The sequence below is a fragment of the Motacilla alba genome, chromosome 6, assembly GCF_015832195.1.
Source record: "Motacilla alba alba isolate MOTALB_02 chromosome 6, Motacilla_alba_V1.0_pri, whole genome shotgun sequence".
Lineage (NCBI taxonomy): Eukaryota > Metazoa > Chordata > Aves > Passeriformes > Motacillidae > Motacilla > Motacilla alba.
The window spans coordinates 29,470,447-29,488,973 of record NC_052021.1 but is presented as its reverse complement, the minus strand read 5'-3'; the positions used below and the strand labels follow the sequence as shown (position 1 = coordinate 29,488,973).

General features: G+C 43.6%; 1 protein-coding gene across 1 annotated transcript in view; it reads right to left on the bottom strand.

Annotated features, from left to right (window-relative positions):
* Window positions 1–18,119, bottom strand: part of SLC18A2 (solute carrier family 18 member A2) — a 28,498-nt gene extending 10,379 nt beyond the window's left edge. The window contains exons 1-8 of the mRNA XM_038140432.1: window positions 17,861–18,119; window positions 15,758–16,109; window positions 8,248–8,306; window positions 6,135–6,218; window positions 3,675–3,767; window positions 3,163–3,252; window positions 3,012–3,055; window positions 2,877–2,937 (exon numbers count right to left, since the gene is read on the bottom strand). Coding sequence (XP_037996360.1) covers window positions 2,877–2,937; window positions 3,012–3,055; window positions 3,163–3,252; window positions 3,675–3,767; window positions 6,135–6,218; window positions 8,248–8,306; window positions 15,758–16,109; window positions 17,861–17,981 — 904 coding nt within the window. The 5' untranslated portion in view covers window positions 17,982–18,119. The remainder of the gene's footprint in view (window positions 1–2,876; window positions 2,938–3,011; window positions 3,056–3,162; window positions 3,253–3,674; window positions 3,768–6,134; window positions 6,219–8,247; window positions 8,307–15,757; window positions 16,110–17,860) is intronic.
* Window positions 18,120–18,527: the final 408 nt, after the last annotated feature.

The following is an 18,527-nucleotide window of genomic DNA, read 5'->3' as shown; positions in this document are numbered from 1 at the left end:
TCTACAATAAAGGTTAAGCTATTTCATAATGTGAAAGTTTGCAGTGAGCTTGATGACATTTGGAAAGTTCATGAGGTCTGTTGTACAAATGATTAGCTGAAACTGCAATCACTTGGTCTTTACCTGCTCTCCTGGGGCAACACCAGGGCCCTGCTGTGCAAGAGGCTCAGGCTCTGACCCTGTGCCTCTGTCATCTGAGAGCTCAGGCCTACCTCACATGACAGGATGTGGAGGTCTCGATCCTGAAAATACCACGATACAAGCACAGGGATGTCTGCTCCCCACAAATGGGGGTTTTCTCTGGAGATCCTACAGGCAGCAGTGAGCCAGCCTGTGCAGCAAACGCGGCTCTGGCTTTGAGCTTGCACAACCCTATGAATTTCCAATGCTCACAAATCTCTTTTGAATCCCTGGACCTTGAATAAGCCAGACACAAAGGATAACAAGTGGTGGAAGTGCTGATTCAGTCCGGCCTGGCAGCTCCTCAGCGGTGCCTGCAGAGCCAGGCTCCAGTGGGTTTGTGTCGTGCTCATCTCTCCTCAGTGCTGCACTTCAGCTCCAGTGCAGGGATTAAGAAACCCCAGGGTATTTCTTTGGATTCAAGATGCCTTTAACACTTACTCAAAAGACCCTCAGGCACTCAAAGCTTAATGCAGGGCAACAGGACATGTCCCCTCTGCTAATCCCTTAAAAATGGCTTTTGGGAATCACTGCTGGAAGTGACAACTTCAAACTTGTGTTCCCATCTTTCTTCCTAATACTTACAGTATCTGAATTTCAGGAAAATATTCTAGACTCTTCCAGTCATTTACTACACAAATTTTACCTTTTTTTTTTTTAACAAAAAAAAAAGCTGTATTTTTCAGAGGTCAGAGAAACCTTATTTCTCTCAGAGGGAGTTCCTCATCACAAGGTTCAAAACCAAATGAGCACTGATGTCATTCTTTGCTCAAACCTGTCAGAATATATTAGACTGTGTATCCACAATTCCTAAAATGAACTTGCTGGCTAGCTGGCTCACTCCCTTCCCTGGGCCAGGAGCAACAGCTCAGCACTGCTTTGCCCTAAAGACAAAAGCCAACCTTTCCACTTGGGTGCAAGCTCCCAGAGTGGGTCTGTAAGGAGCCCCAGTTAAACCCCTTGGGGATCTCCCAAGCCAAAATCAGCCAGGCTCAAAACAGCTTCCCTGATGCTGGAAAAAGCATTTCAGGCTGCACAAAGTGCAGCCAGAGGAAGCAGGACCATTCTAACTGAGACAGCTCAAATAGCAAAGGATTTGCTATTTCATTAAATATTCTATTTAATTAAACATTCTATTCTGTTTAGTTTATTCTATTCTGAACAAAGCTCACAAAGGAAGGAGAAATTGCAGGAGTGCTTGCACACTGCTGTGGCACCCACTTCTCCTTAGGCCAGGAAGCAGCACCAGAGCTTACCAAAGCACACAGGGATATGGTGATAAAATTGCTTCAGACCTGTGGAATGTGCCCCAAGAGAAAAGCGAGAGCCTGAGCTGTACTCTGCAGTCTCAGGGTGAACTCCAAGAGCCTGCTACCTCAGCAAAGCTTCCCCAAATGAAAAGAAATTATTTTTTTCCTCAGCCCTGCCTGGAGCTGACCTTACTTAAAAGTGCCATGTGCCAAGAGCATGAATCCTTTTCCTCCTTGAATGAGATTAAAGGTCCTGTGTTGGGCAGGAGGTGTGAAATTGCAGCCTTCCAGCTGAATCCCATCTCCACAGCCAAGAAACCCCCCAGCTTTTGGCAGAGTGCCACAGACATCAGTGGCATTTTCCTGTGAAAGAGCTGCACCCAGCGAAAAGCTGTCCCACACCTTCCCAAGCTCATGGTGGTATCTGTCTCAGCTCTGGTTTTTGGATGTGATCATTTAAACCAACTTGTCTGTCCATGCAGCTTTGTCAGGCAGCAGCACTGATTTTCTGGGAGGCAGAGACCCCAGGTGCTCCCCTTAATCCCACTGATAATCCATGGGCATTTCTCATATTTTATATCCTTTAACTGCTGTAGAAGTTACTGAATCAGCTGAAGGACAAATCTGATCTCTTATCACAAGCATTGTCACTGCTATACCTTTCCCTCAAATAGTTTTATTCAGTGTTTTTTTCCTGCTCCAAGAATTTCTCAAGCAAAAGCATAACTTAAGTCACAGCACGATCAAGTGACAGAGTTAAGGTTAGGATAATTCCCTAAAATCAGCAAGAAACTGAAAACTTCCAGAAATGCCTGGAAGAATTGCTCTGTTAGACGAGCAAGTTAGGATGTAGAAACACAACTGTGAAAATTATTATCTGTTTCCAGGTATTTTATCAACATTAGAAAGGGCCAGGCCTAATTACAGACTTCAGAATAAACATTGAACAAAGTGCAATGCAAAAAGGCAAACTCCTCTTGACACAGAAAGGCTCATCAGAAAAAAGATACATACAATACCAAACACCACTCCCCGTTCCACCAGGCCTTTTCTGAAACGCAACAATTCACACTCAAGAGACCAAACTTACTCCCTCTTCAAACAGAAACAAAGTTCAGTGTTATTCCCTGTGCAATCCCTCACCCTGAAAGCCTTGGCCCAAGTCACTTGCCTCACAGGAAGTTTCCTGAGCACTTCTCATTGCCCCAGCAGGCACCTGCAAGTCATCAGTGGCCTCTTTGTTGGAAAGACACATTAATTTCAAATTTTCTGCCTATTGTGCTTCTGCTGGTACATTCGTCCTGTATTACCAACGCATTCTTACGTCTTTGCATAAAGTAAATCAGCAAATGACAATGCTGTTAAAGCAGCTCAGCCCAAGGCATGCCAAGAGGCCAGGACATGACATCAATGGGTGGTCTAAAGAAGGAAAAGAAGGTCTGGTACCTGCTGCAATAATGATATATGGGTCCTTCAGAAGTGTCAGTAAAGGTGTGCCCTTCTGGCTCTGCAAAACAAAAGCTTGGGATTAGGAAAGGCAAAGTGACACCCATTCCTGCAGTGTTTTACCTTGATACTCACTTCTGCCTGTGTTCTGGAGGGCTGCAGGACAAGTAACTGAACAGCTGTGAAAAGAAATCCATGCTGTGACTCCCCTGCAGGAAGGGGGATGGATGGCAGGAATGGGAAAGGGACGTGCCTCAGGGTGATACTGACTCAGGTACCTACTGACCTCCATCGAACAGAGCCAGGGCTGCCAGCACCAGGAAAGGAGAGCTTTTCCCCACAAACTCATACATGACACTCCCAAAAGGGGGGCCCACTGCCAAGGAAAGGAGAGGACACAGTTGTGAAAACTCTGACTCTGAACAAAACCCCTGTGAGCATTTGGGCGTCCTGCAACGGGCACACAGCAACCAAAAATCCAGCTTGAAAACCCCCACAAAGACCATTGATCATGGCAATAACCAGATCCTTCATTCCCCAAAAACACCGTGCAATGTAAACAAAACCCAAACATCACAGAGATTACTGCTTGACATGTAATCCCCTGTGTGGATCCACACAGGGAATGTGTGCTGTGGGAAAAGCTGCTCCTCACATGCACCATGAATCCAGTCTGGAGACTGCACAATACCATGACACCCAGTGAGACCCTTCTGCTGCTGTCACAGGTCCCAAGAACAAGCTTTGGCATGGCTGGGGGATGGTTTCTTCTGCCAGCAGAGCCTCCAGCTCACTGACCTAACACTCCCATAGCCAGGCCTCCAAGTGCAATTCCCATTGCGTTGCCTCTTTCTTCATCATCCGTATAAACAGTGGCAAGCAAGCCCATCCCTACAATTACAAATAAATAAATAAATAAAGAGACAAAAGGGAAAAAAGCACAGCACAAAATTAGGCATCTGTGTGCTACAGCTAATGGTCATCATTTGCCACACCCACTAAATATTATATAGAAATGACCAAGTATTTGTGTGTGTATATATCTATCTGTCTCTCTCTCTCTCTCTATATATATATACATATATATATGTGTGTATATATATATTTCCCTCCCCATAGAATTGACTTCCAAGCAAAAATGGTTTTGGCAACACTCCTGGTCCCCAAGACCACGTTCTATTGTGCAGTATTAGTCAGGTAATCTAGGATGCCCTTATTTGTTAGATTCTTTATTCATCTCTTTGTCACAGAGCTTTTTGATGATGCTTTCCAATGAGCAGAAGCAAAGCTTTTGACAAGTATTCACCATCATTCATTTATACTCGGGGTGCACAAAGGTCTGGTGACCACTTAGCTCCAATTGTTGGGCAGTGCTCTGGGCATGAGGTATTATGCAGAGCTGATTGCTTTGTAAATGAGTATTTCAAGTTCAGCATCAAAAAAATTAAAGGATCCTTTTGACCTTTATCTTCACATGCCTTATTTCTGCACTTGATTATGAGCCTTCATTTCACAAAAGGAACCATGAAACCCAATTTGCTTGTCTTTTTGTGGAGCACTCAGACGCTGCAGACGTAAATGCTGCAGAAGAGTCCTTATAGAAATTAATAATTCTGTTTTCAAATCAAGATTTACATAGGACTCAGTAAATAAGTTCTGCAGCTACAGAGAGAAGGAAAACAATACATTGCATGGTTGATCATTCAGTAAATACCATCCATCATCAAAAGAGCAGAGGTCCTGAGTGGATTACCATGTTTATTGAAAAGAGTGGGTGACATCAAATTGTTTGCACGAACAGCTGGAGAGCTGCATTAGAATTCACAATGAATGTGGGATTTGGGGAAATATTCTGGGGAAAAAAAAGGAGAGGGAAATGCAAAGACAATAACACAAAGTTCTACACATAGATAGGAATGATTGCACACACAAATGCAGGCAGTAAATGACTGCCAGCAATGGCACACAAAACTCCCTTTGCTGTGAGACACAGGGTGAGACTCTCACTGCTGGGGACCCTGGAAGGAGCCAGAGCTTCTCCCCAGAGCTGGGTCTGGGTCTGCTGCAGCACAGGCAGAAATCTGGGGCTGCTTGGAGACCATGCAGAGAAGGGCAATGCTCAGAGGCAGAGCAAGAGTTCAGAATAACACCTGTGAGGGACAACTGCAGGACTTCCAATTTAAAACCAGAGAGGATCAAACTGATGTGAGATGTGATAACAGTCTTGCAATAGGAAAGATAGCCAGGAAGATAAAGAAAGGAAACTGATCTTTGTATTCTCTGAAGGATGGCAAGCAGAAATGAGTTCACATGGCAGTAAAGAGCCTTTAGATGAGGCATCAGGAACAAAACCTTCCTGACCATAAAGGTACGTAAGCACTGAGCTGGATGCTGAGGGCAGTTCTGGAGGCTTCTGAGGTCATGCCTGTCAAGTGTGCATAAGGAATGACAGATATTAAGCTGATCCTGCCTTCAGGAAGGGGTGGACTAGACGGTCCCTTGGCCTCTTCTGCTCTTTTGTGTTCACTGGCTGAGAAAAAAATGTCTTGTGTTCACCTAAGAGCCCACAGCTCAAGGTGAGCTCCCTCTCCCCTGCAGAGGGACTGAGTTACAGCTGAACAATAATTTTGATTCTGGCATGTCTTCCCTTGGGAAAGCTTGACTTGCAGCCCTAACTGATGTCAGTTCCTGCCATTGCAGGAAATTTTTCCAAGATTGGAATATTCAGCATGAACAAAAGGTATTTTCTCCAGCCTCAGCCTCAAGAATGCTCAAATAATTTGGGCTGAAAACCCATAGTCCATTTTACCTACTAATTTAAAAATGAGACACTTTTTTTGGAGAGGTGGTACAGAAATACTGAGCCCAAACTGGCAGCCAGCATGGTAAGCCCTTGAAAACAACATTTTATAACAGAAATTTCCATAACAGACAGAGCTGCTGTTCTAACTGTAATAAGTACCAACATAAGTTCCCAGTGACCTTTAAAATGGCTAAAAATGAATTTAAAATATTGAAGACACAGGTGCAGAAATCCCAGGGAGAGTGCAGTTCATTTAGTGCTCTACCTCACTGCAACCCAAATACCAGGGAAGTCTTAAAAGACATTTGCTTTTGAGCTACTTTATATGAAATAGGAAAAAAAAAAAGATAAATGGATTCAATTAAATATTTTTGTATTAATTATTGAATGTGCTGATAAAATTCAATTTTAAAAAAGACTGAAAGTGATCTGCATTTTCCTCTATCATCTCTTACCTGCCACAGAAGAACATGAGGAACCCACTCCTTGAAGGGACCTGGCAATAAATAGTAGTGCATAGCTTCCAGAGAAGGCAAACACTGCAGAAAAAAAAAAAAAAAAAAAAGGCAATTTTTAAAATTAGGTTAACTCTAACTAGTTTAAAAAGTTAGATTTCTTGAAACTATCACAAAAACTTCCTACAATTTAGTCAAGTGTTTACAGTGACTTGTGCCACTTTCAATGCTAACTGCATTATTTTCCCTTATTGCATTTAGACGTGTCAGTGTTGAATTGCTCTCAGGTGTCTAAGCCTCCAGGTAACACAGAATGCAAGAGCCCAAGCAGTTTTAACTAATTACTCAGGATTTGATTACATCTGCTCTGGTTCAGCTGCCCACAAGAGGAGTAATAAGAGTTTTCTTTCCAGCCTCACCTCTCCACGCTGCTTCGCTTAAGGCTGCCCAGTCTGGAGCTCCAGGCAGGCTGGAACACACACTCACCACTGCTTCCTCCAGTAGTGAGGGGGTGGAGAGAGGTTTTCCCCTGGTGCTGCCAGCCCCGTGCCAGATGTGTGGAGCACAGCTGGCTGAAGGTGCAGGGAAGCCAGATCCCCCCATTCCAAACCTCCAGCGAGTTCCTTCTCCTGCCACTAGCGGAGAAACTGCACCAGAGGATGTGGAGAGATTTAACCCCAGGTTTCACTCTCAGCCACTCCCTGCCCTTTGGGACAGAGCCCCTGGATGCTGCACTCAGCCTGGCTGAATTCCCCACCCTCAACACTGGAAAACAGGAGATCCTCAGAAACCCAGCCCCATCTCTGCTTGTAGAGCCCATGTTGTTGTCAGTGTCATTGACTCTGCAGTGAGTTTATAAAGTTGGGTTTTTTTCAGCTTCCATCTGTGGGCCACCTAAGGAATTTTGCTGGGCAGGTTATAGCTGCAGGAAGGTGTTGTGCACCAACTAAACGTGGGATCCACGTGCACTGCTCCCATCTGCCCTGTGCTTGTGCCTCTTGGGGCTTTTCACCACATTTTACAAAAATCCCTACTGTGTGGCCACATAAAAATAAAGGAAAAAAAGGATTTCAGCAGATCAGCAGTTCTCCCCTCTGGCATGAATTAGGCTCCCTACTCTTACCTACATCCCAACCAGAATTTACCTGACATGTTCCTAAAACACAGAGCTGTCAGTGGCTCTAAGACCAGGTCATCTTCTCTAGTACTTCAGTCCCCTTGATGATACAGTTTTAAGATCAGAGAATTATGGAATGTTTTGGGTTAGAAGAGACCTTAAAGATCACCTGGCTCAATCCCCTGCCATGGCCAGGGACACTTTCCACTAGACCAGGCTGCTCCAAGCCCTGTCCAACCTGGCCTTGAGCACTTCCAGGGATGGGCCATCCACATCTCCTCTGGGAAACCTCTCATTATTCTTTCTTTTATGTACAGTGGACATGGAAAACTGTTTGTCCCCTTCCTTTTTTTGTCACAGGCTCTAATACATCTTACATCTGCCTTCTGAGGCAGAAACAGTTCTTTCACTGATCCTCACAAGCTTCTAATGAACCTTGATGTTCTCTGTACCTTTTCTGTCTGGGCCACAGCTTTAAATGTCAGGCCAAAGCCAAACATAAAACAGCAGCTGAAGCCTTATCAATGCCATTAGAGCAGGCAAATTATCTCAGCTGACTCGCAGGCTGTGCTCCTGTTTGCACATCCCACAGAGATGTTTAGCAACACTGTGATCCTGTTGACTCATGAGCCACTGCAGCCTCACAATCTTTGTGATAAACCCCCACGGTATCTGCTTGTCCAGGGCCTTGCTAGACAGCTCTCCCATGGCTATTTAAAACTGTTTGAGCACTGCTCCAGATCAGAAATACCTGGAAGACTCAGCTAAGGAAGGGACCTGAGGTGGGATGAAGGGTTGTGACCCCTCAGATCAAGTTCCCAGGAGAGCACTTGTTCAATCTCATCAGCACCACCACCAATGTGGAGCTGACTCCCTTAAACTTTCCTTGGGAATTAGTCCCCAGACATCAACAAGAGGAATTCCTAGTGCTAATTATTATAGACCAGTAATTTAAAAGTTGTGCCTGGGCCAGACCAAGTAAGATGTGACACTTACTGATTGTTGAAACAAACATGATGCAGAAGCCAGCAAACAGTGGGATCTGGTAGCCTATTCTGGAAAACAAAATGAATATTCACATTTCTGAGGTTTTGAGTTAGTCTTACACGAGTTCACACACCACACAAACCCAACCTGTAGTTCCTTGGCAGGCTTTGAACCACTTATTGTGGACCACATGGCCATATTTGTCCACATCACAAATTTCTTTTCATCTGATACAGCAGACTTTTTATCTGAAATCCCTGGAAAAATCCTTCTCATGATTTTCCTGTTCTCATTCTGCCTTAATTGTTCCAAATAAAGCCCCTCTGGGACTCTACAAGGTTGCCAAAGATATGCCAAGGGAAGATTTCCCTGAGTGTGCTGAATTTTGAAATACCCCAGTCGTGTTTCAGTGCTCATCTGTTTCCATCCTCGTGAGACAATGATTATAATGAGACACAGTCGAGCCAATGGCTTTTTTACTGGAAAAATTTGTCATCAGCTTTTCTGGGAGTTTTGCCTCAGGAGCACTGGAAGAGTTCCAAAGAGCCTGAGAATAATACTTTTGCTTTCCATGGGTTTAGGAGTAGAAATGGAGCTGATCAAAGCTTTCTTCATCAGCCCATTTCTTCATTAGGACTCCAAACAGCCTGTAGAAATGCCTGGTTGCTCCAAGTATTTTCAAGTTTCCAGGAAATAAAGAACTTCCTGGCTGGGAAGCAATTCTATTTTTTGAGCAGATAAAACTGAAAATTCAACCACAAAAAGAAAAGATCACAACATATTATTTTTCACACCAATAAAAATCTACCCTAGAGTCCAAACCTAGGCAGCTCTGAAGACACTGTGCACATCCTATCCAGCTCACTTTGTTCACAGCTTCATTTTTTGTAGGACTGTGCATCTCCAATGTATTTGCCAGGATTTAATGGCCAAATTGTTCAACATGGATCCTGCTTTTCAGAGGAGTATTTTCCAAGGATTTCAGTTTCCAGTGACTTGACAGTGTTGCACATTTAAATGGGCAGTATTGGCTAAAGCAGGTCAATCAAATAATGGAAGGGTCAAAAATGGCCCTTTTAATAACAGTAGTCATGACATAGACAAACCAAGATAATTATTATGAGGTTTGTTTTCGTATTATTATTTTTATACAGTCAAGGACCTTTGATAATGGCAAACTCCCTAGAGTGCAGAGCTCAATGTTCAGTGTTTGTCTCATTCTTGTGAATGAAATTAATTGAGCTTTCACGTGGTGTTTTGCCTTGAATCATCACTGCATTAAAACATGAAAAAAACATATTATAAAACATATTAACATAGATTCTCCCAGTTGAAATCTGTAAGTGTGTGTTGTAAATATCCAGCAGAGACTGGTCACTCATGTGCTACTTACCCAAACTGGTGTCTCCAAAGCAAATTAAATCCCTATCACAAACTTCCCCTGTGGCCTTAGGATAATAATTTTAATCTCCCAGCACCTTCATACATGATATATAAAAGAGCAATACTTTTTTTGTCTGCTTTATTTAAAGTGAATGATTTTTTTCTAGAGCCAGCTTTCCCTTGCTGTGTGTGTAATAGGTATTACACTGGGATGCTGGTCTCCACTGGTGTTTCTGTGTACATGAGGGAATAAAAAATTACCTCTTGCCAACTTTTTACCTGCCTCAGAGCTGAAGTGAGCACTTCTCAGTGAGCCCAGGTAGAGCAGGCCACAGAGATCACAATTGCTTTGATTTTGAGTTTTTCAATTAAAGAAAGCACTGATAGGAGTACAGATAAAAAAATAAATAAACTGTGCAGTATGGATACTGCTGGTGGTGGGCATTATCAGCTTTTTCTGGGGTGTGAAAGAAGGTGGATGTCTTTATGCCTTTTCCCCCTGTTAAGTAAAGTAAAGTGGGTCTGTCAAGGCCATCCCAGATGTATCTAGGATGGGCACTGTGAGGGATAATTCTGATTTCAGTACAGGAATCAAGCAATTCATAGACTTGACTCAGGGCCTGTGTTTGCTTCTGCTACAAGTACATTGAAATAATATTCAGTGACTTGCATGAGGAGAAATGCCATCCAAATTGGCTCCCACCTTCACATTTCCATCAATACACCAGAGCCATGAGCTGTGAGATCTTTCACAAACATTCACAAATTAAACACAGAGCAGTGCTATCATACTAAATAAAGGAGATTTCAACTCTTCCAATGGGCTTCCTGCACCTTCCTGGGAGCTTTCTGGTGGTTGAAGGCAGGAAGAAAACAAGCATTTTGGAAGTCACTTCTAATGCTCAGTGTAAGACTGTTCAAGCTCTGCTCTTAATTTTTGCAGTTGCAGACGTTATTCTTCCTTTTCCTTGGACACACAGGGCCACAGCAAGGTGGAAAGTGACACACAGCAGAGGGTGGGAGCTAAACAAGTCCTTATAATTCTCTGGAAGGATAATACTGCCCAGAGCATCCCCCAAAATGTGGAGATGCACAATTCTGGAGTGCTGCCCCTGCATGGAATTGCTGAACCCCTAGAAGCCATGGCTGGGCTTTCTCAGGGGACAGTCCTGCCCACGTCCAGCTGACATGTCCTTAGATATGCAGATTGCCCTTTCCTGGGCAATCTCGACACCCCCTGCCTCTTAGCAAACCCTGAAATAGCAGCACTAATTGGTTGGCAGTTGTGCTACCACAAGTGTCTGACCTGCAGCTGCTTTCCCTGGTCTGTTCTACACATGTTGGAGAGCACAGACTGGGAGGTTTTGCTGAACAAGTGCACTACACAACAGAAATAATTATAAAAAGGAGAGGCACCGCCTGTAACAGTCAAATCAGTGATTCTGCCCCTTGGTCCTGGGCCATTCATGTTCTTGCCAGGTGAAAACAATGAATATGCAGTTTTTCCTCAGCCGTGACATAGCACCCTCCATCACAATTACCCCTGCATTTTGTTCCTCTGCATGTATGCAGCACCAAAGAATATTACAGCCTGTCTTCTCTCTTATCTTTTCTTGTTACTATGGCCAAACATATAATTTTCTTGGGCACTCCTTTCAAAACCCTCCAAGCAATTCTGAAGCAGAGTCCAGCATGTCTCACCAAGGCTACTTGCAGCTAAATTGCTTATTACAAGTAGTTCTGATCTCTGGAAAAGTCTGAGTCACTAGTTGAAGGAGGGAAAGGAAAGGCTACCACTGCTGGAGAATGCCCAAACAAACTCCATTTCAGTCACTGTGGTTCCAGATTGTAGGGCTCTCAGGAAATTATTTACACCCATTAACAAGATCACTCCAGACTAAGACAACAGATTGTTGGTCCTGTGCAACAGCACAATAAAGGTTACATTGACCAGGTGAGCAGCTGTGGATTATTAGAGCCTAATTACCAATTACAGTGCTGCAAATCCACTGATTCCAGCCTTGCTGTTACGCAGCTCCACGTGAGCACCCCTTGCTGCTCTGTCCTGGCTGGAACTCTGGCTCTCTTCTTCACTGCCAGTGAAGACTGGGGAGGATTCATGGCAAGAATATGTTCCTTGAGGTTCTGAACCAATGAACCACTGAATATGTGTGGAGTGCAAAAAGAACATGTAGGGTCAGCAGGGAAGCCCCTCCCAGCCCCATGCTGGAGCACAGGGAAGGCAGAGGGACAGAGTGACCTGAACAGACAGAACAGGTCATTTCAACCTCCTGCCAAAACCTGAAAGGAAAGCTCACACAGGAACTGAACTGTAAATATGCAGCCATAAATGTTATTCATTCCTCTGCTTCCTTCTTTGTGTGTGTCTTGGGCATGAACACATTGTGGTCCTAGCTACTCTCTCTCTCTCATGCAAAGGAGTTCAAAGCTGTAGCCAGGATGGTGTCAAAATCATGGTGATGAGGAAAATAGCTAATGATTTTTAATGGGTTTTGAGGCTGATATGAATAAGGACAAGGTTAAAACTACAAATTTTTTTTTGAGACTAATGAAAAGAAGGGGACACACATGGTAGAGGCATTAACTGGCCCTGGTGGTTGAGGGGCTGGCACAGCTGGGCTCACAGCCTGGTGCACAGAGCTTGGTGAGAGATTGATAAAAACAGTGGAGTCAATCAGAGAATCACAGAGTGGCTTGTGTTGGAGAGGAACTTAGAGCCCATCTCCTTCCAACCCCCTGCCATGGGCAGGGACAACTTCCACTGGACCAGGGTGCTCAGAGCCCCATCCAACCTGGCCTTGGGCATTCCAGGGATCCAGGGGCAGCCACAGCTTCTCTGGGCACCTCTGCCAGTGCAGTTGGATAAAAGCAGGTGGTTACAAAGGGCAGCCTTCTGCCCACTCTCTTCACAGGACAGCTTCAGGCAGAGCCTTCACTCTGCCCCTGCCAGTGCATCCTCCTCACAAAGAGCCCTGTGTCTGATGCTGTACTCGTGGACAGTTTCTCAGAAATTTCACCACCAGGAAAAACAATGTGCTTCTGACCCACAAAATCTTATCAGATCTGCCCTGAAACCGTGCCAGGGTGGGAAGTGTGTTGTTGACTTCCTATGGCAAAGCCATCACTGGTGTTTGCTCTGCCAGGACTTTGTTAGGGCAGAGGGAACTCGGATTGTTTCAGGAGCTGCAAACCTGTTCTCTGAGCCAGGTGTGCCTGGTGTTCCATGAAAAGAGCTGGGCTTCAAATAAGAAATGGTTTTTGCAGAGCATACTCCTTGAATGAAACCGATTCTGAAATTTGTTTTTGAAAAGCTACACTTTCTGTAATTATAAAAGAAAGGGAAATAGGCCTCCAAAACTTTCAGGAAACCTTAAAAATAGTGATTATTTGCACAGACTCATATGAGTAGAGCATCCTGTTGCTGGCTGAGCAAACTCAAAGCTGGTGAAAACCAGCACTTGACTAAAACTCTAAACCACTCTTAAACAGCTATATTTGATTGAAAAATAAAAATCACTGTACACAGTGTGCTACTCATTTGAAAAAGAAACTTACTGGGCATCTTAAGCGACTGTGCACACTGATCTTGAAACAAGCAATCATTTCTACCTAAGCTTTGATATTTTGCTGGAATTCTGTAGAAGTAATAAAGGCAAAAAGCTTAACAGTAACCAAACAGCTTATCAGTGGTAAGGAAGAGTCTTTCTATTGATAACCCAGATATTTTCTGTTTGATTTATACAATCACACATTCTAGCTGATCATGCACATTGTTATTAGAAATTGTCAGCTTAAAAGGGGGAGGGTATCCAATAACTTCTACAGTTAATTGATAAATGTGTTAACTGATATTTCCCACTAAACATTTCTGAGAAGAAAGGCAGATACCAGTACCAAGATACAAATAATGCATGAAAGAAAGCCAGGGAACCCTAAATTTAATTTAGGGCCACTTTGCCATTAAGGCACTCACTTCAGCTGTATGAGGGAAGAGTTTGTCATGTGGGATGATGGGATGAAGTGCTCCTTGTTTTTCCTGGTCACACTCATGTGAGCAAACTGTGCCTGCAGTCACACACCCTGCCCCAGGCAAACGCCTGGGGGATGTTTCCAGGAGGAAACCTCAGCTCCCAGCACTAAAGTTCACTCTGGTGTGGTGCCAACCCTGCCCCTAACAGGAAAGGGGGATGCTCCAGGAACATCTCCTGCCTCATGGCCAAACCAGGGATGCATCACACACACCCCAGGAGCTGGCTCCAGGGGACAGGGGTGACCACACACCTTCCTCCTGATCTGGCAGGCTCTGAAAATGGTGGTGCAAACACAAAACCAGCAAATATCAATAGGGCAACCATTTAGGCAATTAAGAAAACCTAGAAGCACATCCAAAGAACTATTATAAAAACATAATTTGGTGTTATGTTACTTTACCTGCAGAGGAGCTACAGCATCCTCACTAAACCATGCAGGTAAGAAAAATCCTTCTCAACTAGCTGCAATATTTGTGCAAAAGTAATTTTGTGGTGGTGTACTTATATCTGTGGAGGTGATATGTATTGGTGATAAGGGAAAATGAGAGACAAATGAAACTGTCTCTCTCATTTGAAGCTTTTGTGTTTAGATCAGTTCCACAGATCAAACACTGGGTTTGAATACATAAAACAGTGAGTCCAAAAATGCTGCTTAGCTCTCAGCTGGATACTTTTTATTAGATTGAAAGGAAACAGACTATATATATATATATATATATATATATATATATATATATATATATATAATATATATATATAATATATATATATAATATATATAATATATTATATATTATATATTATATATTATATATTATATATTATATATTATATATTATATATTATATATTATATATTATATGCACTGTATACATATATTAGATTTTATAATATATATACACACTATAAATATATATATACTATATATATTTATAGTGTATATATATATATATATATATATATATACAATAAAACCTAAACAAGGTAGTTTTGGCTTTAAAACCTGAAATATCTGGCATTGGAGTGTGTTGGTTGTTTTAAACATTGATGGACATTGACTGCTTAAACAAAAGTGTTCTACAGGTGCAAATTTCTGCTGCATGTTATTTTCTGAAAGGAATAACTCTCTATGAAAACAGCTTACATAAGAAACATGCAGATCAGTGACCTGACTAAATACAGTTTGGAGTTTATGTCCTGCAGATTGATCTCATAGTCTGTTTGAGAGGACTGAAGCTGCTGCTGTGGGGAGTGGTTACACAAAATGCTAACAGTGAAATCAAATTTATTATTAACATCAAAAATTTAAATGATATTATATATACTTTTTAATCTTCATGTAAATATCATCCCTACTTGGATTCGGAGAGGGGCTTTAAGTCATTGATATTGCTGTTTATAAGCTTGATCCTAAATAAATTTACTGTGAAGTCCCATTTAAACATATTTGGTTCAAGACATCATATATTTGCAGGAATTTAGAGGGAGCAATTAGGAGGCTGGGCAGAGTCATGTACTGATGGGAATGTGGGACCCGCAGAACCGGGTGATGAACATGGCATCAGCAAAGCTGGACATTTGTTCCCTTTTCCCTGAAGTCCACACAAATTTCCCACTGATTCTCTCCTCAGACAACTCCAAACCACCAAGAGCTGCTCAGTGAGAGCAGGGAAGGGATCTGAGCCCTGCCTACAGTTTCAATATCATCTTTTTCTAATGTGGGTGTCACAGGATTATTGACAATTCACAATCTTTGTGAATACTACATTGCAGTGTCTTGGCCTCCTACAACTCTGTGGGAGATATTTCAACACCATCTCTGCAAACGTTTTTATAGAAACCCAAGGCCTCAGGAGCTGGAGGAAAAGTGTGTGATGCTAATGGCTGATGTGCAGCTACTTTGGAAAGGGTGTAAGCGTTTAGAACTGCTCACCAAACGTGTTCCACTAAAATATCCTCCAGAACAAGCAAGAAGGCAGCAATCCAGGGCCGAAAGAGAACTGAGAATAATCTGTTTGCACCACTAATCTGGGCTAAAACACCAGTGTGAGACCCTCAGTGATGGCGCAGCAGCAAGGACACACCTGTTTGTCAGAGGCCCTATGAAGGGGTTGGTCATCAGCTGCACTGTGGCTTTGGAAGCGAACAAGAGACCGACGCGGACGTTCTCATTCAGCAGCTCCTTGTCATCCTTGGGGCAGTCAGAGGGGGAGGGAGTCACTCTCACAACCATTTGCTCTGTCTGGGTCTGATGCAGCTCTCCGGGCTGTGTCTTGTCAGATTCGTTTGCAGTGACCATGGTGGAATTGTCGTAGTAGGAGAAGATGCTCTGGAAATTGTCCATGGTGGCTGAGGGGAGGTTAGGTTTAGCAGTCTGGATTTCTGTGGCATTTTTCTCGTGTTCGATGCTGTAAAGGTAACTGGGAATTATTGGCACTGGAAAAACAAATAGAATACATTGGCATCTTACTCTCAGGTTGTTTGGAAATGGAATCACCAAGCTGCTGGCTGTGCCATTGATCAGGAAACACAAGGCTTTCCTACAGAGCACGTTCAGAAACACAGAACTGAAAGAGAAATTTGCTCATGGGAAAAAGCACACCCATAACTCAGAAGTGCAGTTTAAAACAAAAAGTTCATTTACATTTTTTTTTTCCAGTTTTCATAAGATGTCCATAACGTTTTCTATACATACATCATTAAGTAAAATATTAGAAGTATCAAAACCCATGTCTGAAGCCTCTTTGTTGCACGTGGCTGCCCAAGTGCTTTTATTAGGCTGTGAAAGCATGGATAATGAGAAGAGCATTGGAATGATTATTAAACCAAAATATTAAAAATACAATAGAAAACGTTTCTAAAATAAACCACCAAAATATCGATAGCTACCAGCCATAAGAAGGAAAAGAGGTAACAGACCTACATCAAGGAATCAGAAATAACAGGTCAATCTTTGCATGTCTCATTATTGTAAAATTTATATTGAAAAGATCATCCAAAAGGAACCATGCTGACATGTTTTAGGATCTTGGCTGCAATTTAATTGCATTAATATGTATTTCAGACATTAGGATTTCAGAGTTCTTAAAAACAGATGTCAGGTTCATTCATTTTAATACAAGTGACAGAATCACCCCTTCCCATCTTGCACTTCGTCCTGAAAAAGCCCAGCCTCTCAAATCTGCAATCTGTAATAATTTCTAGGGTCTCTAGCATACAAATTACTAAACAAGAAATTAAATATTACTAATTTTATAAAGGAATATTATTATTAATGTAAAAAATTCCAAAATCAACTTGCAAAAAATAGACTTTTTTTTAAACTAAGGTTTACCTTGTGGCATCAACTTTTAAGCTGAAACCCCTTCAAGAAATTCAGGAGTCAGATTCAGAAGCTGAGTCTGAAGCATCACCTGAGAGCTGAGCTCTGCACAGACCAAGTCACTTCCAGGAGAACCATGTGTGTTTTGTGCGCACATCCACAAGCCACTGGTTCCTCTGGACCATCTTCTTTCAATTCACACAAACATTTGAATATGAAGACTTCTAAGTCTACCATATTGAAAAATATTCAATTGTTTTATTTGAGTAGATTTCTGAATCTTGACACTATGCCACTGAAGCCATCAAAAGCTGGATCTTAGACTTTGATCAAAACTTTTATTATTTTGTTAAACTAACTCATGGAAGGGCTTTTCTTAAAAGTGACTTAGATAGTTTTCTTATTAACCTATCATTTTAAGACCAATGTGGGGGAGACAGAACTATCACAAGGAAACAGGCATCTCCAGTGTTATCTAGCCTGTTGTTTCAGTTGCATGACCACAGGAGAAAAAAAGATGATGAGCTAAAAATACTGTTATCTGTCGTTCTATGAATTATTAGTGGTGTTTAGCAGGAAAAAGAAAAAAATAGAAAATAAAAAGAGAAAAAAAGGAGTTATTAAGACCTTTTTATACCATTCCTTATCTCGCAATTAACACGGAAATAAAGCAAGACTTTGATGTCCACGGCGGCGCGTTCGCAATGCCTGGAATATAATTCATGGTTAAAAACAAAATTAATCAGTGTTTGAAAACGTCGGGTTTGGGAGCATTAATCAGCCATTCAGGGAGCACATCTGCCGCCGGAGATCATTGCCGGCAGCAGCCGGGGCAGGGAGAGAAGCCCGAGCCCGCTTTACCTACCGACCACGGTGAGCAGCATGTTGTCCAGCAGCAGCGCGATGAAGACGATGAGCAGGATGAGTTTGCGGGACTGGCGGCTCTCCCGCAGCCAGCGGAGCAGCCCGAGCTCGCCCCAAGCCATGCTCCGGCCCGGCTGCGGACACGCGGGGACCGGCGGGGCCCGGGGACACACGGGGGGACACGGGGGGGACACACGGGCGGCAGCCGCGCTCCTGCAGCCCCGCTCCGCGCTGCGCTCCCGGCGCGTCCCCGGCCGGCCCTCGCTGCTCGGCGGGAGAGGAGGAGCGGCAGCAGCGGGAGGAGGAGGAGGAAGAGAGGAGAGGGGCGGCTCCTCTGGTCCCCGTGGGAGCCCGGGGATCGCTGGCCAGCGGTGCGGGGCACGGCGGGGACTCCTCTCCTCTGACCTCCTCTCTATGTCCCCCCAGCCCAGGCAGGGATGCTCCGGGACAGCCGGGACGGGTCTGCGGGGCCGTGCCAGAACCTCTGTGTGCCCAGCGGGATGTGCCAGAACCTCTGGGTACTCAGCGGGATGTGTCAGAGCCTCTGGGTGCCCAGAGAATCTCTGTGTGCCCAGCGGGATGTGCCAGAGCCTCGGTGTGCCCAGCGGGATATGTCAGAGCCTCTGGGTGCCCAGCAAACCTCTGTATGCCCAGCGGGATGTGTCAGA